The sequence below is a fragment of the Pelecanus crispus genome, chromosome 17 (genome assembly GCF_030463565.1).
Source record: "Pelecanus crispus isolate bPelCri1 chromosome 17, bPelCri1.pri, whole genome shotgun sequence".
NCBI lineage: Eukaryota > Metazoa > Chordata > Aves > Pelecaniformes > Pelecanidae > Pelecanus > Pelecanus crispus.
The window spans coordinates 6,571,375-6,594,883 of NC_134659.1; the positions used below are offsets into that span (position 1 = coordinate 6,571,375).

Below are 23,509 nucleotides of genomic sequence, written 5' to 3' on the forward strand. Positions count from 1 at the left end.
ACAAGGCAGGAGAGAGGCTGGGCCAGACGAGTACAGGCTCTCTGCTGAACATGCCATTGGCTCTCCCTGACACTGCTGGGTACTTTGATATGCTGCATCCCTGACGCCAAGGGACTGCAGAGGCTGTTACATCCAGCATCTGGTATGCCCGAAGCAGCTGCAAACAGTTTGCCCAAAGCAAGGATGGGAAGTCAGAATGACAGCTTTGCAGATAAGATTGGACAGAACACTTATCCTCTCCAGTGCAGGGGGGAAGGTGAGGACCATTTGCATTATCTGTAAGAATCTGCACTGGAAAGCATCCCCTAAACCTGGCAGTGTTCCTCTGCCTATACTCTCAGCAAACCCTAACATCTGGCATTCCTCTCAGAAAATAAAGTTCACATCTAACCAGTTGCACAAAAGCAGACTTAACCCATCTCCTCATCACCTTTGGACCCTACAGCTTCAGGCAAACAGAGGGAACAGAATGGAGAAGAACATCCACTGAGTCACTGATGAGGCAGGACGATCTGACCAGAGATCTGCAATAGTTCTCAGCAGCAGAGACTCTGGACAGCCTGGAGGTGTGGGTTTAGATGCTTGGTGGATTAGACATGGCACTGACTCAGAAACATAGCTATGAGCTGGTGAAATGGGAAGGAACAGTTTTTACATCAGCTGAATAGTGTTGAAATAAAAGACCCAGCAAACATCAATTACCCCAGGCCTGCTTTAAGCAGTAAAGATGCTCTGACATTCCAGTTTGGCCAAACAGAGCTCCCGAGGCCTCCTTGACATTGCAGGCTCATCCTTAAGGAGCAACACTTGCAAAAGGAGACACTGGGTGGCGGGAGCCTGCCTGAGTGGCAGGGGAGGAGAGCCAGGGACCCTTCGGGATCCAATTCCAGCATGGACACTGCCATATAGAATAACCTCAGAAGGGAATCTAGTCTGACTGCCTGCTTAGGAGCTGGCTATAAACACCTTATTTCTGCATCTAGCTCAGCAGCCCGCAGTTGAACTACAGCATTATCCTCTGGAAAGACAGTCAGTCTTGGTTTGGAGCCTGGACATGTTTGGGAGTGTACTGCACCCTTGAGGAGCCCAATTACATTCCCCTATGAAGAGATGCATCTTATTTCCTATTTTAACTGTGCTGACCTGCACTTCTAGCACCTGGATCTTGTTATGACTCTGTTAGATCAAAGAGCCCTCTACCACCAGACACCTTCTCCCCTTGTGGTTATTTATAGATTTGACTAAATGGCTTCAAGCTTCACTCTGAAAAACTCCACGGCTGGAACGCCTAACTCGCACGTTGAGATGCATTTTGCATTCTGGAAACTCTTCTCCACCCTCTGTGCATGTTTTATCTTTTTGAAAGGTGAATGTAAGTTCCAGACGTGACCCCTCAGCACTATCCAGAGAGCTCATCCGCATCCCCACACCTTGCTACGAGCCCAGGCAGGGCAGTCCTTTCTGCCAAGGCATCAGCCTCCTCTACCAAATAAAACCAGCAAGAAACCTGCAAGGGTTTTACTTCAAGAGGTTTTAATTAATACACATGTGTATTGCCAACAATACCACCACTGCTGTTTTAGAGAAGAGGATAGTAACACTAACAAACAAATATTTATCAAAATAGTAAATACAATAATAAAAAACAGTATCAGCAACATGGTTGTAAGCTCTCTGCATTTGAGTTTTCATCTCTGCAAGGCATAAGCCAATGTCAGAAAAAAAACACCAAACATTCTCAGATGTGCAGTTTATTCTCTCTTTGCCCAGCAGCAGCTTCCTCTGCGTATCAGGTGTTTGCCACTGTTAAACTGCACGGCAAAACCCCTCAGATCCGGCCAGTCAAGGAATTTGGGGGGTTCATAGGAGCTTTTCAGCAACAACTTGGTGCAGGGAGGATTTTGGTGATGTCCTGACAGCTAAGGGGTGTAAGGGTCTAAATTCATTAATTCACTGTTGGCTATTTTGGCTTCTGCATTAAGCGGCTCATGATAAGAGCACACTGGTCCTGCCATGCCCTCTGGTGGCAGCGGTGCTGGGGTGGCTTGGGGCAGAGCCAGGGGACAGCAGCACCGCGCCGGTGGCAGCTGCCTCCTTTCGGGGCAGGTGCTGCAAGGAAACCAACCTGCAGCAGCTCCATCCTTTGCTCTGGGCCTGTCCAAGGCACATCCCTCTGGCAAGCCAGAGGCACAGTGAAGTTTAAGAGCACGAAGGGACATTAGATCATTTGGTCTGGCTTCCTGTCTAACACGCGCCGCAGAATTTCACCCCTACATTGAGCTCAGTAATTTCCATCTGACTAACCACCTCTCACAAAGTTATGATTTGAAAACACCAAGGTCATACAGCCGGCCTTCAGCAGGCTCTTCTGCTACACTGATCACCTCCCAGGCTCAAAAAATTACAGAGCCTTGGGCTTTCCCTACCCAAAGAGTCCAGAGTCATCAGTTCGCATTATTCTTCTCAAATATGAATTTCAGCAAGCTTCACAGCTTCCCCTCTGGGATTGTACATATCAGAATAACTATTCGGCTGTATCTCAACAAGGTTAATATTCTTCTTGTCTGGGGTAACACAACTATTAAGTGTCAACAGACCTGGGAATCCTAACTCCTACCTCTTCTTTTAAATAATCTGCATGAAATTCAGAGTAAAAACACATGAACTTTTTTCCTTTCTCAGTTTGACACCAATGTGAAAGTGGTTTTTGTTGTTGCTAAAAATGGGAAACAAGAAGAAATGTTCCAATTTTTGGGAAAACACAACATGTTCAGGAAGGCACACAGACTATCGCCATCCTGCATTTTTTCATTTTGCTGCCAGATGACCAATTTCACAGCGCTCCAGAGGAAACTGGCACATTAAATTGGCAAAGTCTTCCAGTGGCAGTGTCATTTCCCACTTCACATGGGCTCCGAAATAAAGATGCTGCCCTCCACCTATGGACACAAACTGCCGGCATGGTTCTGCTTCCAAATTCTATCCCTTTCAAACTGGATCCCTGGCAACATCTTTTAGCATAGCACTGAAGCACTCCTTTTTCGCTAGTCCCTCTTGTCTCGGCTGGCTAGTCTCCTCTAGTGGCTACTAGCAGCTACTTCAGAGCAGCCATACTTCAGAGACGCACAAGAAACTCTTAAATCACCGAGTAACCGGACCTTTATGCAAGTTTTTTATTCCCACCCCACCAGTCAGAGGGGAGCTATGCATAAGGGAAGAATTATGTACCCACACCATAAAGAGAGATGTTGTTACCCATAGTTTTAGGACTGTCTGCAAACCTGTGGACTAGTGGATTTCTGCCAGGCTCTGGATACTGTGCTTGTGATGCATCCAGCACGGACTGCACTGCTCAGGGAAGAGCTTTCCAAGGGTACTGCACCACCAACAAGAATATTTTAATATCAGATGCTGCTTTTTATCAGCTCTGAAAGCATCTCACAAGAAATGCCAGTACTTAAAGATGGGAAAATGAAATGCAGAGGAGCAGAGACTTGCCTATGGTTACTCGGCAGGCTGGCTGCAGACCCAGGACTAGAGTCCAGAATAATACAATGCACTGCCCCACTGACCACAGCGCCCAGCCTCCCCTAGCACCCCTCTCTGCAGGGCTGCCCCTGCCACCTCCTTTCCAAACCAAAGCCCCTGGAGTGCTAAGAGCTAGAGACTTAAACAAGTTCATTTTCTGAAATTTGTCTATGAAGTTTGGGGAAGGAGTAAAAAAAGAGTATTCCCAAAAGAGTAAAAAACAGGCAGCACAGGGCTGTGAAGTACTCATTTACCCAATAGTTCCCACACATTGAATAAACCAGGTAATGCAGCACATACAAGGAAAGAATCAGCAAAAGGCATCAAATGCAGAGGGGCATGCAGAAACCAGGCCAAACAGCTCAGCCAGAGCAGGAAATAAATGCTTATGCTGGAATTTCAGCAGCCTCATTTGCAGCAACCCACCTCTGTAGAGGGAGCTCACAGCAGGAGACAGTGGGTGCCAGGGGAGCACTGAGGAGCTGTGGCCGCTGGTCTGGACAAGCGTACACCCAAGGAAGGAGGCACACATGCACACAAGAGCGACGGACCCTGCCTGGGTGCAGATGCTTGTGCAACACTGAGATGGAAGGCACTGCCCTGGCCTTGCCTCTGTCCTGGCAGGCAGATTCTTCAGCTGCAGAAGGAGCTTGTGCCTGGGGGAAACTCCTTGAAGCCTGCCTGAGCTGGGAGAGCATGTGCACTGCCCAGCTACCAGTGTCCCTTTGCTCTTGACTGCTGTGGGGACACATGATGCAAGCAGGCACAGGAAGGTTTACATTTGGTAGCCTCATGTGGCCTCCTGGCCAAGCCTGCTTCTAGCAGGAGGCTGGACTAGAGACCTGAGGTCCCTTCCAGCCTGAATTGTCCTGTTGGGCATCTGATCCCCGATAGGAATACAGGCTAGGTTAGGCAAGGCTCCCTCAGCAATGTGCGGGTGGGAGCTGGGCATTTCAGAAAGACTTGAAATAACTAGCTGGGAATTGCTGACAGATGAGGGGGGTCTGAAATCTTCCCTCTGCAGGGCTCCTCCTTTCCTACAAAAGCTGAAGCAGGAAAGACTGTGGCTGCGTTCTCATTAACTGCTCAGCCTCTCCACTTTCCGACTGCCAGGAAGATGCTCAACATCTGCTCGGGGAGACACTGGATGCCCTGCATGCATATGGACAGAAACAAGCAATGCACAGAAAAAAATCTGAGTCAGCTGGGACAGAGAGAAGCTGTGCGACTGTACAGATCAGCAGTTAATTCTCCAGAGAAGGGTGCTGGGTCTCCGTCTGTACTCTTCAGGATTGTGTTTGTTTTACATGAAGCAGTTACATACATAAACACTCCTGAAGGCAGGGAGTGCTGCCTGAAGGCAGGGAGTGCTGCAAATAACAGGATGAAAAGTGACATTACAAAGTACTGGAAACAAGAGACCAAGAAGAGACTGTCCTCATGCAATAAACCAACCAGGAGTTATGGATCAATTGCATGCTGTATTTATATTGCACCCCTCACAATCTAGGTAAGATAACTCAGCTAAATAATACCCTCATCCTCCTCACCACACAGATGAGGGAGTGAAGGAGAGCCTTAGTAGCAGAGATAAAAGCAGACTGAAGTCCTGACCTGCACGCATCTCAAACACGTGCATGCTACTCCCTCACTCTGCACTGGGCCCCTGCCCGATCTCTCTTCTGCCTGAAACATTTCAGGATCTAGCACCACACCACTAATCACCATTTATTTGTCTTTTTTTCCCCCTGCTGAGTGTGATGGCTGGCATATTATATTATGAGGAGGAAATGCTGCCTTACTTAGTACTCTGATGCACACAACATTCACGAGCAGAAGCACCTGTCTACACTTGCTTCCCCATTTACTCATCCCCTACATTTGCTACAAGAGCAGCTTGTAAATTGGTTGAATTAACATGATGGCAAGCTGAGACCAAGGGGCACAACGCTTCCCGTCGTACCATGCATAGTACCAACCAGTCTGAAACTCCCCCAGCACTCCCACAGACGTTTCTGGCTCAACTCAAGCCTGTCCGCAGCACCAGGAACTACACCGACATTTTCAGTCCAGACCTGCCAGCGTTCACTCCCCTTCCCATCCATGCAATCAGGGTCTGACACCTCTCAAGAGTCACCCATCAAATTGCAACCTCCCAACATTAAGCGCTCACATCTTCCCTCTTTTAGCTTCATCTGCTATGTCAGCGCAGTCTCACTAGCGTGCAGACCTCCAGAAGTTCCTCAGGTGGAAGCTACAAGGCTTCAGCATCTCTCCCTCTTCTTAACATGCTAGGGGGCTGAGAGCCTGCCCCACCTCCACTACAAGGCCCTGGCAGAGACAGACATCCCTGCTGAGGGATGGCAAAGTGGCTGCCTCAGGGTCTGGCAGAACACCGACACCCTGGGAACTCACATAGACAGACTGCAGCAAGATCCCCAGCCAGCACCGGCTCCTCACACACAGCCATTTCAAGGTACTTTTAATATCTTTGGCACAATCATACTCCACCAGCCAACAGTTTTGCTTGTCCCTGAGCACGTAAGGCATAAGATTGCCCTCTCTATCACATTTTCAGTCACTGAAACTATGTTGCCTCCTACCTTTGATGATCAAGAAATTTGCTTCTGCAGGCATGTTTGCTTTGAACAATCCAGCCTCCACCTTCCTCTGCCTCCTCGCTTTCCCTATCTGTTAACAGATTTTGCTGCTATTGTTGTTGAAAAGCAGGCAGCGTGTGGAAGCTGTGTTGCCATCCAAACCAAATGCGCTCAGGACCTTTAATTTTCAGCGTGGCAGCTGTTGTTTACATCACCTTTTTTTCCCCCTCTCACATGCAGTAATTGGTTCTTACAATGTTCTTGCTCTCCCACACATGTACTTAAACAGGAAGCAAGGGGTGGGAGTTGTAGTGTGGGGGTTTCCTGTTCTGTCTTTCTGAAGCACTTAACTGACACCAAAGCTTTGATCAAAAGATCTAAGCACACAAGCTGGTACACCGAGGTTCAGCTAAGAGTACATATTTCTTTCAACAGGAAAACCCTAAGTGCTCCCATGGTTACAGGGTTCCTGGCACAGTGCCGGTGCTTTTCAAGCTTTTTTTTTAAGTAAATAATTTCCTAATGGGAACGCGGGCTATTCTGAAGCAAGTGCTATGCCATTACACAAGGTTTTGCTTTCCTGGTTACCCTGGAGAGGCAGGGTGAGGGCTCCCCCCCGGCCCCCAGCCAAGAAGTGGAAAACCACAAAGCTCCAGCACGGCGAGATGAAAGAGACGTTCTGCCGAACCCCGGGACAGGGCAGGCTGAACTCTAGACCCTCGCCCCGCTGGCTCACGGCACCCGGCGGGGCCCCGGGCTGCGGCCGCCGCTCGGAGCCCACGGGCGAGACCAGCACCCGCCTCCCGCGGGCCCGCCCGGCAGCGGACACGCAGGTGTGCAGGGGAGCGCCCGAGGGACCCCCACCCTGCCGTGGGCACACTGCTGGGGGGAGCAGCGAACACCGGGGCCGGGCGGTGCAGGCAGCCTCCGCCCCCCCCCCCCACACTACAAATCCCACAATGCCCTGCGCGCGCCTCAACGCCCGCCACCGCCGCACCTGGCGCATGCGCACAGCCCGATACGGCTCCAAGATGGCCGACACATCGTCCAGTGGCTCCGGCACGGTAACGGCGGCTCCTCGCCGGGACGCGGGGCCGTTATGGAGGGCGTCTCCCGCGGTGCCCGGGCGGAACGGCAGCGGCCTGCTCCTCCCGTAGCGCTGAGGCGCCTGCGGCCTGCCCGTGGGGCTTTGAGGCGGAGGCTGAAGGGAGGGAGGCGCTGATTGGCTGAATGGCCGGAGGGAGGCGGGGCTCGGCAGCGGGGCTTGATTGGCTCGAGTTCATCCGCTCGGATTGGCCGACGAAAGGGGCAGCGGGGCGGGGGTGCTCGTGGGGCGGCTTTTTTAAAGGGGCCGCGCCCCAAGGGGCGTTCTGCCTTGGGCTCTGCCTGCAGCAGCGTGTCTATATATATATGTGTGTGTGTATGTATATACAGAATCATCGAATCGTTTAGGTTGGAAAAGACCTTTAAGATCATCCAGGCCAACCATTAACCTAACACTGCCAAGTCCACCACTAAACCAATTAAGGGCAGAGTCATAATTAATTTCATGTTTCCTGGCTTGGTGGCTGGATTATTTTTTAATGAAAGTAAAACTAGAATAGAATGGAATATGTGTGTATCTTTAGGTATATGTATGGGTGTGTGCATATGTATACATGCATGTATGTGTGTGTGCATATGTACATGTGTGTATACATGTGTGCATATGTGTGCATGCAGTAGGGGACAGGCAGGGCCAGCCCCCATCGTTTGAGCGCTGGCAGCAGCAGGCAGCCCTGCCTTCAGCCCTCCGGTGTGTCGCACCGGGGCAGCGCCCTGCAGCCTGGGGGTGCTGGGGGCAGGATCGGGGCCCTCGCCCTTCCCGGTTCCTGCTCCTGGGGCGAGCAGAGCCCTGGCCTCGCTGCTCCCCCAGGCTCTGGAGGCGGCTTCATTCCTCTGAGCTCTTGTTTCGGGCCGGGGGGGTCTGCGTCCGCAGAGGTCGGGCAGCAAGCACGCAACCACGCCGGCGGATAACTACTACCTGGCTCGGAGGAGGACGCTGCAAGTGGTGGTCAGCTCCTTGCTCACCGAAGCTGGCTTCGAGAGTGCTGAAAAGGCCGCGGTGGAGACGCTGACAGAGATGTTGCAAAGCTGTGAGTATCCGGCTTTGTGAGTGTCCGGCAAAGTCACAGTGGTATCCTGAAATTTCTTGTTTCTTTGTTTTCAAACTGGCCTTCACTCTTTCATTTTTTGTTGGGTTTTTTTTTTTTCCATTTTTATTATCTTGTGTTAACGATGTTTGCAAAAGCGGAAGGCTAGCCTGGTGGCTAGAGCACAGCCCTGGAGTCACAGGCTTCTGTGAGCATGAGCTGTTTGTCTGAACTCTGAAGTACTTAATTATCTTACTCAGTGAGTACTCATTAGATACTCATTAGGTATCCTAATAAGCTCCAAATACTGAGATGCTGCCAGAGTAAATAGAGAAGTACCAAAGTTCCAGACATTTGGTTAGTTAAGGCTGTAAAAGTTCCTGTGTTTGGCCGCTCTGCTCCTACTGTTCTGGGTGATGTGCCCAGCATCTCAGGTTACATATTTTTCTGGAATCAAGAGGTGATTATTTTGTATTTTTTCATGCCTGTGATGCAGAGTTGCCTTTTGCATTTGTGGAAAACATCTGGCTCTTTGATCTTTAGTGTCTCCATACATTGCACATGCTTTAATTTTAAATATGCACGCTGTAAGACACTGGATTCCAGGAGCTATTTTTCATTCCTTGCTGAATTTGCTAAAAATTCAGGTCTCTGAAGGCAGGCTTGGGCTGATACACGTGTGGTCACTCTCTGAATCGAATATGTGGTGGTGGGTTTTTTTTCCCCCCCAGATATTTCTGAAATTGGAAGGAGCGCAAAGTCCTACTGTGAACATACAGCCAGAACACAGCCTACGCTCTCTGATATAGTGGTTACTCTAGTGGAAATGGGTGAGTAGTTGACCGGTCCCACTAATTCCAGCTGCCTGCATTGCAGGAGATTTGGGTGTGCTGCGTTGGTAGGAAAATCTGTCCCCGATGTTCCTGGTGTTTGTGCAGTGCCCACTGTTCTGGGCCTCATCCAGGCGCTCAGATATCGCTGCTGCGGATGCAGTATGAGTATATACAGAATGCTTGATTTTCTTTCTCATGAAATTGGGAGCCCTTGGAAAAATTCTGGAGAAGCCTAAGAGAAGGGATTTTTGACAGGATAAACTCTTGGTGTGATTTCCATTTCCTCTTTTGTATTTCAGGGTTCAATGTTGAAACGCTTCCTGCATATGCCAAGCGGTCCCAGAGGATGGTCATCACTGCCCGTACGTGGGAAATGCTTTCTCTTCTTATGCAGGAAATTGGAAATAATTCGGCATTCCTCTCTGCTGGCATCCAGAGAGCTCCTGCTTTTCTGATGGATGATGCAGTCCAGTGCTCCTGGAAGTGCAGTTTGTGTTAAGGATTTCTGTAATGACTGTGTAATGGGTGAAGGAAGGTACCCTCTGCTGAATCAGTTGCCTTTGCTTCAGCATCCTCATTGCACATGAGAATCCTCAAGGTGCTTTTCTTCTCCTTGTGTAGGAGAGGGGTCAAGTAATCCTTGTTCCCTTTTGGGATGCCAAACACAATCTGAAATTATTGCTTGTGGGATGTGCTCTGTCCCTTTTATAGGACCTGGAGACACGGGTCACAGCTCAGTGTAAGCTAGCGCCTTATCCCTAACTCTTGGCAGAATGAAGCTGGCTGATTTGTGTGTGTGCGTTTTTTTTAACTGCAGCTCCTGTGACAAACCAGCCCGTGACTCCCAAAGCCCTGACAGCTGGACAGAACAAGCCACATCCATCCCACATTCCTGGCCATTTCCCTGAGTTTCCGGATCCTCACACTTACATCAAGACACCAGTGAGTGAAAAAAGATTTTTATGCTATTTGGGGCTGTTTGAAGTCAGTGACACCAGGAGTGGTGTACAAGTATTTTCACTGCAGCGATACCGTTTATCCAAAACATTGCTTCTCCTAGCTTAATATATGGCTGCTTGTTTGCGGGTTGGCCTTGCTGTAGATTTCTGGCTGACTGACATCTGTAGCTCCCTGAAAATCTCTGCATGTTGAAGGTCAATGCTTGCCTGTAGCCTCTGCATCCTAGCAGTGTTTTGAACTTTAGCTGTCTGCATTGCATTCACTACTGGTGTTCTTCCCCCGCCTCCCTCCCTGCTCCACAGACATACCGGGAGCCAGTATCTGATTATCAAGTCCTACGGGAAAAGGCAGCATCTCAACGGCGTGACGTAGAAAGAGCTCTCACACGTTTCATGGCTAAGACGGGAGAAACGCAGAGTCTCTTCAAAGATGATGTTAGCACATTCCCATGTAAGTTACCTAGGACACTTTGTGCTGTAAATGACAGCTATCTAACTGAGTATACACTCCATTAGAGTTCTTGCTACTGCAGGAGGTGAGCACTGAATGATCATATTGTGTTTGCCCTTCTGAGGCACTGGAAGGCTGGGAAATGAGGAATTTTCTGTTTAAAATGGGGATGAAAAACAGAATCAAAGCCAAATGGTAGGCTTCCACCCTCACCAAAGGCTCGCTCTCATCTGCTGGTGGAGAAGGCCTTGGCTGATAATGTGCTAAATTCAAAGCTCATCCCAGTCCTTTCTCTGCTCCTCTGTAACTTTTGAACAAGTAATTTCTTCTCTCTTACATTTTTGTAGTAGGCAGTGGAGGTTTTCCTGTTTCTCTTGTCTGCAAAGCAGTGATGAGAATTCCCACTTTCCCAAGGCTCGCTGGCAGCACAGATGTCAGTGTTATCTTAAGGGGGACTAAGTGATGCTTCAGCCTATGAGATAATCCAACTTTTATGGAGGTCAGGAAGGACTTTTTGTGTTAGTATATAATGCTGTGTCCTTGGCTGGAAACATAAAGGGGCCTCAGAAAATAGGAAATTAGAGACTGCCATCTTTTAGGGACAGCATATTTCATTCCTGATCCCTGTGAGCAGCAGGAAAAGAGTGTGCATGTTTAAAACCAGAACCAGTGAAAGTGTTTGGTCTCTAAGCAACTGTTTGGCTTTGTGCTTCATAATCTCTGAGCAGAGGAGTCTTTTCCCAGCTTGCTGACTGTGTCCTTTTCCCTAACCCTAGTGATTGCTGCCAGGCCTTTCACTGTACCCTACCTGACAGCTCTTCTCCCCTCTGAGCTGGAAATGCAGCAAATGGAAGAAACGGATTCATCTGAGCAAGACGACCAGACAGACACCGAGAACCTCCCCCTGCATATGAGCACGGTACGCCCAGCCTGAGAGATCAAGGTCTCTCGGGCTCGACTTCCTTAAACTTATGAAACCTGGCTCTTTGCCTGTCTTCCTTGCAGCTGGGCAGAGTGGGTGGAAAATGGCAGAGTGGGTTGCGTTTTACCAGGTGTAAATGACTAAACATTGTCATGGTTCTTTAACTTTCTGCAGGGTGCAATGCAAAATGAGGTTGGATCATGAGCTTTCAGTACAATTCATTTCAGTGTTAGGGGAGAGAGAATTGTCCTAGAATCCCACTGTTCCCGAAGGGGATCTTCTTGTGTTAGAAATCAGGAGTCCTCACCTTTAATGCAGCTCCTTGTGTGCTGCTGTTTATCTTGGCTGTGGATTATCTGTTTTGCCCATAGGTTATGTGGTTTGAACTTCTAAGCCTTGTTTAGCCTAACTTTGGTTCTTTATGCTTTTGGGTTTTTTTCTTTTTTAATGTGGCAGGATGATTCAGGACCTGAAAAGGAGAATGCTTCAGTGTTACAGCAGAACACCTCCCTGTCAGGCAGTCGGAATGGGGAGGAAAATGTGATAGATAATCCCTACCTCCGGCCAGTGAAGAAGCCCAAGATCCGCAGAAAGAAGTGAAGTGTAGCCAGCTGGCTGCTCAGAGGAAGAGAAACCCAGGGGGTTCACCTCCGCTGCTGTGGGTGAGAGGCATGGAGCAAGACAGGAGAGGCAGTCCAGCTGAGGGGCAGAAGCAGAAGAATGATCTCTCTCTGCCTAGTGAACTACACTCTCGTCCTGGTTTGCAATGCTCCCTCTTTCCCCTCTGCTCTCCTGCTGACTTGGAACGGTCAATGGTCAATTGCCTTAAAAGCGTTGAAGGCCACCGGGTTACAGATGGGAATTGTCTCATTTACTTTGGTTTGTTCGCACTGTCAGCAGGATTTACTCTCTGAAGAGATGGGGGACACAAAGGTTCTTGCTGCTCAGTGCTTCCCAGCAGGCTCTGCAGAATACAAAGGCATAATTTGTTCGTGGCTGTCTGGCAGGCTAGAAAAGAAACTTCTGCAATCAACCTTGCCTGGCCTTATAATCTAAGGAGCATGTATTAACAGAGACAGAAAAATCCCAGAGAGGTTTCTTTCTTTGGATTCTTGGCAGGTAAAAGCAAACAGACGTTTCTTTTATAAACTAAAGGAGTCTGATGTGTTGGTAAGAGAATGAAGTGTAAATATAGAGCTAAGATGGTATTTTATTCTCACTTTTCTGACTGCAGCTGCATTTCTAACTTAAAAGTGCTAAGTGTGGTGTTTATCCTATTCTGCTTTGAGATTATGTTTTTTAGCAGTATGAATGGCAAGATTTAACAGCTGCTTCAGGCTATTTTTCAGTTCTATTGTTAGTTTCAACACTGCACAACTCCTTTGAGAGTTCACGCCTTCACCAGCTGTTTTGGAAGATGCTGTGCTGAAAAACTTGGAATATGGAATAAAGCTGTATTGATTGCAGTCCGCAAGGCCATGCTATTGATCGCACTTTTTTATTTTGTCCATTCTCAAATGGCCTTTATCAAAAGAAGTTGCTCTTTTTTCCCCCCTTTGTTTCCCCAGAGCAGAAGACTTTATTTCAGCACTGAAAATGACTGGTGGTGGGAGTATTGTAATTGTTAGCTGGTTCTGGAGGGCTTTGCTTTAATTTTCATTCAGCCGTTACTTAGGCAAAATATGGGTTAAATTTCTTTGACAGAAGACTCCGGTATTTTGGTCCAGTCTCCCAAGCATCTCTTCTGGATGAAAATGTGGTGCTGGGAGAGGCAGCAAAGACTGCCTGCTGCAGACTGCCAGGCAGGTCATGGTTTCCTAGAGTAGTAGCTAAGTGCAAGAAGTCTGTTGTTGGGGAGATCAGAGTTACATGTGTAGATGTTTACCTCTGTTTAGTTAAAGCATGCTCCCAGGCCTCCCTCTTCCCCTGTCACCCAGGAAGGAGGAAGATAAAAAGGAGTAATTGTTTCAGTGAGAATGGAGGTGTTCCTGCCAAACAATTTGAAATGATGTCTCTAGCAAAAAAGTCCTGCATGTGCCATTGTCACTTCTGCTGGTGCCTCGGTTGTACAGAGTAACAAATGTACAGAGACACTGTGTATGTATGTATATATAAAAATTTATATCTTTTTTTACTTGGATTAAGCATTTTTTGTAATGAGAAAATCCCTCGCTGGGTAGGGGAAAAATGTAGAATGAAAACAGTAATTTTTATGTTCATAATAAAAGAAATTTTACGTCCTACAAGCAAAACTGACTGAGTCCTTAAAGTTTCAGGAGTGCAAAACCACCTGAGTGGAGCCTGAGTGTGTGTTCAGTGGGGTTTACAAGCTGTAGGAAGTCTTGTCTTTCCCTCTGCATCTCTTCCTTTCTCCACAGCAATACTTGGTAGATGAGAAGGTTGGGAATTTTCCAACAAAAACTTCGGTTCATTTGAAATATGTTCAGTGAGGACAAAGTGCCTTTTGGTATACCATCAGTTTTGCAAAAGCTTTAGTAGAAGGTTTCTCCAGTCACAGGTGGAACATGTGGTTGAGAAGGACTGCAGAATCAGAGGTACTGTTTACTTTCTTTTACCTCTTCTCTTACACATTAATTTTTCTCCTGATTAGAAAACCAGGACAGATGGAGTTGATGTATGCAGTATCAGCCATGAATACAAAGGTGAAGCCTTCAACAGCCATAAAACCCAGGTCTTAGGACAGTCCAATTTCCAAGGAGTCATACCCCCTCCTTCAAAAGATTGCACCAAAAGGAGCAACTGCTCATCAGCAAGTGCATCCCTTTTTGACAGCTGCAGCTACAAAGCAGTCTCTTGTGGTTGGAAGGGAAGGGGCCAACGTGCCTAGAAAAGACGGGTCGTGAGCAGCTGTTGTCGTGCGTATGTGAGAGCACTCAAAGACTGAAAGTGGGAAACTGGAAGAATGCATTTTGGTTTTATAGCTGAAATTGGGCTACAGGTGAAATTTGCTACAGAAACAGCTAAACAGACCCAGAAAATTTGAAAGCCTGCATTGCGACTGGTAGTTATACAGAGAATGAATGTTGCCTGCTCTTCATTTTCCCCTGAGATTGAATCAAGCTTGTGATCAGACAGATTAAGTCTGTGTGTGAAGGTTTGCAGACATTTATAGAATTCCCTAGGGTCTGAGTTGTACATTACAGAAACAACTGATGATGAATACCAGCACCTTTCTCTTTCATACTGAATTTATTTTCATGGCCGGATTCTTAATTAGCAGTATGTTCTTTGCTCCTTCCTTGAGAATATCTTCCTCATGTCAGTAGGCACAAAGCTAGTAACGCAAATGTACATCTTGCAGGCCATCTGCTCTAACCTGTCCCAGCGCAGCCTCTTTCCCTAGGGTGTTCACTGTGTTTGCTACTTCAGTATAGTTGCTGGCTGGGCACAAAGCCATTATACTCTCTCTGAACATACCTGAGGGCAGCGCAGTACCGGTGGCTGTGCCACGTATGCCCCCATGTTTTTCAGCTCTCCTCAGGCTGTGGGTGAACCCCCAGGCCCGGCCTGGAGCATCTGTTGGAGATGAGGAGATGGTGGTGAGGAGGCCGGGGAAGGCAGGTGGCAGCAGAGGAGAAAATGGTGGTGTTCGCTCCCAATGATGAGGAGACGGGGCACCAGCTGAGCCACCCTCTAGCTGCGTTAATTTGGCTCCTCTCCGGTGCCAGCAAGGGCTGGGTTTTGGGGGGAAAAGCCCCCTGCAGTGAGGGAAGCCATGTCGGGGAGGGCGGTGAGGTGTTTCCATGGTGACACAAAATGGCCGCCAGCCCTGCCTGGGCCAAGGGGCTGAGGGAAGCGGGGCTGAGGGGTGCTGTGCACGGGACCCGGTGGCACCCAAACACCCGCGGAGGCAGCAGGCACCTGGCATGATACCAGGTAAGCACAACTAGTGGCAAGAAATGTCTCTTTTTGAAACAGTTTTATTTGAAGAGGCTGGGTAGCGCAGGTGAGTGTCTTCGCGAGTGGGTGGGAAGCGGAGGCGAGGCCTGAGGTGCCCCTCTGGAAGGGGAGGACGTGTGGCGGCAGCCCTGGCTCCTCAGCTGTAGTATAAACTCAGGTAGGCCACTCGGTCCTGGTGTTTCCTTAATTCTCTGTCTATGGTCAGCTAAAAGACAACTACTATCTGTTAGATATTAGCAATGACAATTGCTTCAGAAAAGCACAGGAAGATGTGAGATGGTGTCGAGAACCTTAACCTATGTTTTAAATCAGAAAGGTTTTCTTTTCAGCAGAGCTACACAGGGAAGTCTGTGCTCTGGTTCTCTCACTTTGTGGATGGCAACTTCCACAGCAAATTTCTTAATAGAAGTTTTTTTTGAAGGACTAACTGTTTTTGCAAACCAGCATTTTCTGATAGAAAATCCCTTTGTATCTTGTGCCCCAGGCTAGTAGAGCCACATACTCAGCAGGCCAGTGAGCAAAGGATGACAAAACATAGTGCAAATGCCTTGAAGTAATCATATGCTTTCCTTTGTCAGAAGCATTGAGCCAGGAATAACATCCCCTTATCCCTGTCCTTACCTTCTGCACCTCCATTTTTAGCATCCTCTTTGCTGGCATCGGCACTAAAGACCAGTCTGGAGACCCAAACTTCATAGGCCAAGTGATTTTTTTGTGTAATTGCTTGTCTGCTTCATATATTCCAGGTCTAAAGAAAACAGGCACAAAATATCTCATTTCTGGAGCTGGTGTATGATGTTTTACCAGCCCTACTTACCAGCCCTACCTTGACCCATGGGAGAAATGCATGTTGTGGTATTCTAGTCATCATACTAAGTTAAAGACTAAAGCAAGGGAGCTTTTTGAAGATAAAAAAGCTTTACTGGGAACTCAGTTACCTATCTCCCATTTGTGTCTTACTATTTCTCTTTGCTAGTACCCCTGCTTATTATTAAAAGTGAAAGAAAATGAGTTACATTACCCAGGGAAAAATTCTTTGTCTGAAGGCTTATCTGGAAATCGTGGTGTCTTAATGGAAAATGGAGCATAGGCAGGCTGGCATTTTCTCTCTTTGTTCCAGAATGACTGGTACGTTGCTGGGCCAGGAGTCACAGTCTGCAAGAGATAAAATTTCTATATGGAAGATTTTGTTCTGCAAACCGTTCCTACATGCTCTGATCAGCAGCCAGCTGGGCATTACAGACCTGCTGTTCAGTGCATGCTTTGGCTACTCTGATTGATAGCATAAAAAAATGAGAACAAGTCAATTATGCACTCCCTACTCCTTACCCAGTGCGTCCTGTGATGTCTTTCCTAATATATTATTATTCTAGAGAATTTGGGCCAGAAAACAATAGCATGTTTGTTCAGGTAGTATAAGTACAGCTGGGCTTCCTTCCTGATTTTGCCTCAATATGTACATTTGCACATGTGTGTATGTGATATAAAGGAATGTATATATACAAATGCATGTGTCGATGTTGCCAGAGCTCATATGATCACTCATCGGCCTCTAGGCTCAACGCCTCCCACTAGACTATATGCATAAGGAGATCTGTAGCTAATGTATATATTAAGTTGGAGGCAGCCCCAGCAAATGTGATTGAAACTGATAGTCTATGTTGAGAACAGCCTACAAATTCTTGCAAAGTTGCAGCTCTGCTGCTTTGAAGTGCACTTTTCTTACCTGTGGCTCTGGTATGAAACGCTGGGCTGTTCTTGCTCCTATCACATAGCCTTTCTTGCTCAGTGGTTTGTTTTCCAAAGAGTATCTGAGGCTGCTTCTCTGCAATTCAAAAGCAGAAGTGTCTTACTGACATTTTTAAGACAACATTTGCATCAGGGGAGGGGCAGAAGTACATGAGCAGCAGATGTTATGCCTGTTAATTCCTCTAATTTCTCACTGATGTAGAGTGCTAGGGCAGCTGCAGCTTTGAGGACTGGTACGTTTGGAAGGGGAGGGGAATTTCTTTTTTCTTGGTATATGTGGAGACTTTGTACAATGAGTTTGCAGGGCAGGTGTGAGGCACTCCGTGTCCAGCTGGCCATGGTCCCATTGCTCCTGTACTGTGAGTCTTCTGTGAAGGAAAAGCTCTGAGCACGAAAACTGAACAACTTACCTCCTGACTCAGGTGACAGCCTGGCCCAAGCGAAGGGTCTCCCTTGATGGCTGTCATCTGGATTCCTAGCCTGTCTGGGGCGTGGTGGAGAGGGAACATTTTCCGCTCTTGACATGACCCAAATGAGATCTGTTTCTGCACATCTGTGAGACCAGGAGAGGGAAACGCCACCAGTGTGATAAACCCATGCAGAGGTGACCACTTGCTGCTTTTTTTCCTTCTTAAGTGTCTGCTGCTCTCTGCCTGAGGCCAACCATTCCCTTATCTCCCAGATGGGAACGTCCCCTGACCCTGGATATTTGTGAGGGGTCTGCCCTTTGGATGCCTGTTCCCTCCTGCCACAAAGGCTTGTTTTTCCCCAGCCTGAGCAAAGAGTAACCTAGCAGCCTGGTTGTGGGGAAGGTTGCTGGGGAAGCCCAATGCCACCGGGGAGTTTCATGAAAAGGAAAGCCCTTGTGCCCACAGCCCCCTCGGGTGCACGCACCTCGCAGGGCTCACCTCTCGGCTCCCACTCCGCTGCCATTGCAGCCCTGCCAGACGCCAGGATGTGTGTGTACGCCAGTTGCTATAGACACAGAGCAGGGGGTGCTGGAAGGAATGCTGGCAGTGGCAGCGCCTGAAGTGTGCAGGGAAAAGAGGAGGATTAATAACATCCCTGTGGATTGTGCTATGCTGGCTCCTACTCTGAGGAGCTGTGGTTTTCACGCTGTAAGTCGGTAGGGGAGAGGTCTCGGGGGAAGCAGCCTATAGGTTGTGCTGTCAGGACCCTTCTCTGTGATCTCTCTTGTGGCGCAGTCTGATCTGACCTGTTGTGTGCTCTCTGTCTTTTTCCCTGTGTCTGGCTGCCATGGTAGGGCAGCAAGAAACCCCTGGAAAATACCATGCTGGAATTAAGTCCTGCTTGTGGATTCAGGCCCTTCCCTGAGCACAAGTGTGAGTATCATGAGAGAATCAGAGAGCATTAAAATATTAAGAGCAAGATGAATTGAAAGAGTGAGGATTGTTGCTTTTGCAGAACACTTTATTTAATCATTCTTATTCCATGCAATTAGATCAGAGGGGTCTGTTTGCTGTAATAGCATTGGTATCTTCATTGCCAGTTGCAGCAGGAGCAGCTGGTGTCAAAGATCAAGCCGTGCGGGCAGCTCTGCACGAAGGTTTTACCATTAGTGCAGTTGTAGAACTTCTTCTGGTTGGCTGGATCTGCATAGATACCGTTGGCCTTGCCAGCACAGAAATGGCTCCCACCAGAGCCACCAGTATTGCTACCTGAGCCCCTGCTCCCAGTTCCACTTCCTTGGTTAGGAGCTTCAGTGATTGGAGGATTGGGCTGAGTCGGAGGCACAGAGTCTAAAACAAAAGCAGGAAAGGGTTTATTTTTGTGTCGACAGTCTCTCAGCCCTTCCCTCCCTCCATACGCCCTTTGGTGGTGGGGTCAGCTATTAAAGGGTGCTCCCCCAGAGGCTGGCCTGGCTCACACCAGGCCTCTGAAACATCTGGACCCAGGTCCAAGATACAATCTCCCTCTTTTGTCTCAGAGGATGTAGACTGAAGGGACCTTTCCAGGGCAATCTCTAGTTGTGGCTTCCACAGAAAGTCTTTATCCACCAAGGCTCCAGAGATAAAGGTTCACAGGTCTCTGAAGCCTTGCATCAGGAGCAAGCTAGGGAGTCACCTTCAAGAAGCACACACCACTCAGGTTACTCACCGCCATTTTGCAGACCAAGACCATTCTTCAGAGTAGTGATCAGGGGATATTTGCCTTCCTTGCAGAAAGTGCCAGTGAAGTCATCCAGAGCAAGGTCCCAAACCATAGCACCTCCAAAATTGTTCTTCTTCAGCCAGTCAACCTGTTCAATGCCAGGAGAGAAATCCCAATTAGTCTGGGGACCTGCTACTGCAGAAGGCCTCCTGCCTTATTATTAGCACAGCCACACATCTCGCCATACCTTGATGTTGAAGCTCTTGACGTTGTCATAGCCAACCCATTCGTTGCCGCTGTAGGCATAGGGCACATCCTGGTGGGCATCCCAAGCCTGGGTGGCTCCAGAGTCCAGGAACGTGCAGATCTAGGAAAAAAGGGGAGAGGGAGAAGTCAGCAAGTGTCCTACAAAAAAGGGCACATGGCATATTCCATGGGTCCATGCGTTAAAAATTCCTTGCTGGGTTTTGAAGAGTGTTTGTGTTCTTGGCAGCCCGGGTGTGTAGGAGCACACATACCTCGTAATAAGCCAAGAATCCAGCCTGCCTTGTGTAAGGTCCAGCTGGCCCAGGTCCTGATGTTGGTGCCCCAACAGCAGTGTCAGATGAGCTTTGGAGGTTGAAGTTATGTCCATAGGTTGGGAATCCAACAAGGAGCTTCTCAGCTGGGGCACCATTGCTCTTCCAGTAGTTCATAGCATAATCCTGTAAAAAAAACACTACAGTTAAAGTCTGTGCCAGGACCTGTAGGCAGGAAGATGACTCCTTAAACTTCTGATCACTGGTATCATGATAATCATCTGCGACACAGGCTCGGAAAATATACTTACGACATTGAAGTAGATGAGGTCACCAGTGTCAGCTGGCCCTTTGTACAGAGGGCTGTTCTCCCCAGTGTGTCCATCCCAGGGGCCGTGGAAGTCGTAAGTCATCACATGGAAGTAGTCCAAGTATCTGTGGGGAACATTGCTTGCATCTATCTCCTGGCCTGCTTGGTCACCCAGACCTGATTGTTCCTTTATGCTGGCTGTTTACCCCACCACATCCCTGGCCATGTCCCCACTTTCTGCAAATCTGGGTTCTTCAGGACTTGTTTTGAGCTGGCCTTGTAAGTGCTGGAGCCACTTCTCCAGAGGAGGGAGGCAGAGGTCAAGGCAGAGTGGGAATTGCACTGGTATTCTGGGAACCAAGAGATGTTCCCTGATGACTTTGAGCAGCCTTTTGTTACACTTTGCTTTCTGAGGTGTCTGTTTTCCCACCAAACAAGCACCACTCTCGTAGCATTCTTGCCTTATGCAAGAGTAGGGACTTCACATGCAATGAGGTTGGTTTCTGCCGAATAATGGCAGAGTTTCCCTTAACCACTTGAAGGAACCACTTAAGTCACAGAAACAATAGCTGAGGGTTTGCTACTCACTTTCCAAGCTCAGGAATCTGGTAGCCAGCCTGAATGGTGGGAAGTCCTGCAGCAACAGCCGCAGTGAGCATGAGACGGGACTTGTTGACCTGTTTGGCTTCCTCCTCAAAAGCTGCCAGTGTTTCCTGAGGGATGCCAAGAAACAGCTCTCACCATGGACTCTCTGGGCTGAAGCTTCACAGCCACAGCTGTGCAGAGCAGAGGGCTTGACCAAAGCCTTTTGTTTCAGCCTACCTTAACCAGGACGGTAAAGAGAGTCTTGTCCTGGGGTGGGCTGCCCCTGGACCCAGGGTATTCCCAGTCAATGTCCAGCCCATCAAATTGATATTGGCGCAGGAATTTGATGACAGACTTGATGAAAGTCTGGCGGTTCTCAGGCGTGGAAACCATTGCGGAGAACCTAGGGAAGCAGAGCAGGACAGAGTTAGAGTTTGGTTGGTGCCTTTCCCCCCCTCTCCCTCCCTTTCCAGGGTGCCGTTACGGGAAGGAGATGGTTTTGATTTACTTGGCTGTCCCAAAATTCCATCCTCCAATCGCCAGGAGGGTCTTCAGTTTTCCATTCCTGCAAAGGGGAGAACAGGAACATATTTCACTCCAAGGAATGGTTTAGTCTTACCAATTTCTAACATTACACAACAGACCAACACAAAGCACAGTGCTCTTGCTTTTCTTGAAAGTGTCTGGTATAGCTGCCTTTGCAGGCCGTGATCTCCTGGTGTGAAACCCAAAGAGCAAGTCCAGAGTGCACCGAGTTGCTGTCACCATCCTCAAAGGACCAGTGCTGGCAGCCTGCCTTGCCCTCCCCTCCCCTCCCCTCCCCTCCCCTCCCCTCCCCTCCCCTCCCCTCCCCTCCCCTCCCCTCCCCTCCCCTCCTTTTCCCTCCCTGTCACTATCTGCCTCTTCTCTTTGGCATCCCTCGACCGCAGATTGTGCTGCCGTTGTGCAGAGAACAGATGCTGAATAACAGGGCAGGACCTGAGAGGGAGAACAAGTGATGCCCTTTGCTCTCGGTACGTACTTGTTCTTCAAGCTGTTGAAGGATTTGTAAAGGGTCTCGTCGTTCCATTCGTAAGTTGTGATCGCATTGTTGGACATCCCAGCAAAGGCGTAAATTAGATGGTCACACAGGTATGGGTCGATGTTGTCTGGCATGAATTTTCCTGGGCCAGGCCTATATTGGGCCCAGTTGGTGAAGTAACATGACAGCACATAGGCAGTGCCTGCAGAGAAATAGAGGAGATGTGGTCAGGAGAGAGAAGGGCAGAGAGGACATGTCTCTGAAATGCAGGAGGACCAGGCACCTAGCTGCATGAGGCCATGTTACTTCCTATAACCATCCTTCAAGTCACACAGGAAAGGGAACAGCGCTCTGGGCTGCACTTAGGAGTAAGTAACTCGATAAAGCGGATCTAATTAGAAATGATTGGGCAATGTTTCTTTGCAGGGTAAGGAGTTCAGAGGAAGTGAAGTAGGGTTGGTTATCCCTCTGGAAACTGGCTCTTCAAGGATAATAATAGGTTTCTTTTCTTCCTACTTTGTTTCAGTAGATGAGTCAGTCTAGGTTCCTCTTGCACCCTTAAACTCATGATTCAGGGTGGTTCTGAGTGCTGGGTCTCTTCCCCAAACTAAATCTTTCTCCTTTGCTGCCACGTAAGGAAGAACAGAGGCAGAAGGGATCTCTGGTGAAGTGCCTGGGATGTGGAAGGCTCTTTGTGTGTGCCTGTTTGACCTGCCTGTGAAAGCTTCTGGAAGGACCAAGCTAGTGGTGTGCTCATGCTTCATTCAAGCTGAGCAGGAAGGGGCTGCTATGAGGAAGCTCGCATGAAAGGAAGCAACATATTTACACCTTAGACTGAGCATGCCATGCTTCATCAAGCTTTTGTCTTCAGAGACACCATTGCTGTGTGCCTGCCTGCCTCTCCTTCCTCCCCCATGGCTAGTAAAAGAATTAGTAAGTCTGTTCCAGTTGCCTGTACGTGCCAAAACTGAGAAGGTTTTGGTAGAGTTGTTTTTGGGAAAGCACATACCTATCTGGGCGTTCAGCAGGAGGGCCAGACCTTTAAAGATAAAAGTGTGGGATTAGTCTTTGAGCCAAGCAATACAAAGCTCTCATTCAGGACTGGACTGAACACAATATAGCCTGTACCCCAGGTCACCGTTCATTCTGAGGGAAGTGGAGACTAAGACGAAGAAGTTGTGTTTCGTCAAAAGCTGAATCTGAACTTGTTTGAGAGTGTTGTATTTTCTTAAAAAACCACCCAGTCTGGTTTCTCAAGCATAGGTCAGTTGAGTGTTCATATGGAAGTAGGTACAATTTGTGGAATGATTTCATGTAGAAACAGAAAAGAAATTGAATTCACAATGCACTATTCTGATTTTTTGGTGGGTTTTGTGTTCACAAAGCACTTTTTCAATTTCAATTCTACCAATTTTTAAAGCGTAAAATATCCACATGAGTAGTACTGACAAATATAGTTATGCCTCCTGAAAATAACTGCTGTATCTTTTCTTTTGACAGGAGAGTGAAACATCTTTAACTCCAAAAAACCTGTTGTATAACCACCCGATATAGCGAAACATCCACAAATACTCATCATAAAGGCGGAGGATGAAGTTATGAAGCTGGACTTACTGGTAAGCAAAATGAACTTGGCCATCTTTGCACTGGAGGAATTGCACGCAGCCTGTTTCTTGCTTATATACGCTTCTCTCGCTTCATGCAAGTCTTCTTTTAACAAAAATGCACAAACATTATGAAACTTGGTAAAGATCAGTATCACTGTCATGGTTTAACCCCAGCTGGCAACTAAGCACCACACAGCCGCTTGCTCACCCTACCCTCCCGGTGGGGTGGGGGAGAGAATTGGAAGGGCAAAAGTAAGAAAA

At 48.2% G+C, this 23,509-nt stretch overlaps 4 protein-coding genes across 5 annotated transcripts in view; 1 reads left to right on the top strand and 3 right to left on the bottom strand.

The window, feature by feature from the left end:
* CCND3 (cyclin D3) overlaps positions 1 to 6,153 on the bottom strand; it is a 45,552-nt gene extending 39,399 nt beyond the window's left edge. Inside the window, exon 1 of the mRNA XM_075722374.1 lies at positions 6,132 to 6,153. The gene's annotated coding sequence lies outside the window, so the exon portion shown is untranslated. The remainder of the gene's footprint in view (positions 1 to 6,131) is intronic.
* Positions 6,154 to 7,132: 979 nt separating this feature from the next.
* On the top strand, positions 7,133 to 12,046 carry TAF8 (TATA-box binding protein associated factor 8). 2 transcript variants are annotated; one of them, XM_075722387.1, is made up of 8 exons: positions 7,133 to 7,192; positions 8,107 to 8,263; positions 8,992 to 9,090; positions 9,393 to 9,455; positions 9,911 to 10,035; positions 10,356 to 10,503; positions 11,280 to 11,422; positions 11,882 to 12,046. In XM_075722387.1, the coding sequence occupies exons 1-8, from the start codon at positions 7,133 to 7,135 to the stop codon at positions 12,023 to 12,025; spliced, it is 939 nt and encodes a 312-aa protein (XP_075578502.1). In that variant the 3' UTR covers positions 12,026 to 12,046. The 2 variants fall into 2 exon arrangements, with proteins under 2 accessions (XP_075578502.1, XP_075578503.1); XM_075722388.1 differs by lacking the exons at positions 10,356 to 10,503; positions 11,280 to 11,422 and having other exon boundaries at positions 7,160 to 7,192.
* A 3,436-nt stretch (positions 12,047 to 15,482) lies between these two features.
* Positions 15,483 to 18,028, bottom strand: CIMAP3 (ciliary microtubule associated protein 3). The gene is made up of 6 exons (XM_009493201.1): positions 18,004 to 18,028; positions 17,506 to 17,648; positions 17,073 to 17,171; positions 16,368 to 16,501; positions 15,968 to 16,094; positions 15,483 to 15,551 (listed from the first exon to the last, which is right to left on the bottom strand). Exons 1-6 carry the CDS (start codon positions 18,026 to 18,028, stop codon positions 15,483 to 15,485), a joined length of 597 nt encoding a protein of 198 aa, XP_009491476.1.
* Positions 18,029 to 18,595: 567 nt separating this feature from the next.
* Positions 18,596 to 23,280, bottom strand: LOC104038737 (chitinase acidic). Its single transcript, XM_075722557.1, has 11 exons — positions 23,256 to 23,280; positions 22,651 to 22,680; positions 21,642 to 21,843; positions 21,129 to 21,185; positions 20,858 to 21,023; positions 20,624 to 20,748; positions 20,037 to 20,160; positions 19,726 to 19,911; positions 19,455 to 19,574; positions 19,214 to 19,355; positions 18,596 to 18,855 (listed from the first exon to the last, which is right to left on the bottom strand). Exons 1-11 carry the CDS (start codon positions 23,278 to 23,280, stop codon positions 18,596 to 18,598), a joined length of 1,437 nt encoding a protein of 478 aa, XP_075578672.1.
* Positions 23,281 to 23,509: the final 229 nt, after the last annotated feature.

Coding starts and splice junctions, on each gene's coding strand:
- TAF8 (XM_075722387.1), top strand. CDS start 7,133: ATGCGCACAGCCCGATACGGCTCCAAGATGGCCGACACATCGTCCAGT. Junction 9,456..9,910: donor GAGGATGGTCATCACTGCCC/GTACGTGGGAAA, acceptor TTTTAACTGCAG/CTCCTGTGACAAACCAGCCC. Junction 11,423..11,881: donor TCCCCCTGCATATGAGCACG/GTACGCCCAGCC, acceptor TTAATGTGGCAG/GATGATTCAGGACCTGAAAA.
- CIMAP3 (XM_009493201.1), bottom strand. CDS start 18,028: ATGGCAGCGGAGTGGGAGCCGAGAG. Junction 16,095..16,367: donor GACAAAGAATTTTTCCCTGG/GTAATGTAACTC, acceptor TGTTTTCTTTAG/ACCTGGAATATATGAAGCAG. Junction 15,552..15,967: donor TAAAAATGGAGGTGCAGAAG/GTAAGGACAGGG, acceptor GTTGTCTTTTAG/CTGACCATAGACAGAGAATT.
- LOC104038737 (XM_075722557.1), bottom strand. CDS start 23,280: ATGGCCAAGTTCATTTTGCTTACCA. Junction 19,912..20,036: donor ACCTCATCTACTTCAATGTC/GTAAGTATATTT, acceptor TTTTTTTTACAG/GATTATGCTATGAACTACTG. Junction 19,575..19,725: donor GATTCTTGGCTTATTACGAG/GTATGTGTGCTC, acceptor CTTTTTTCCTAG/ATCTGCACGTTCCTGGACTC.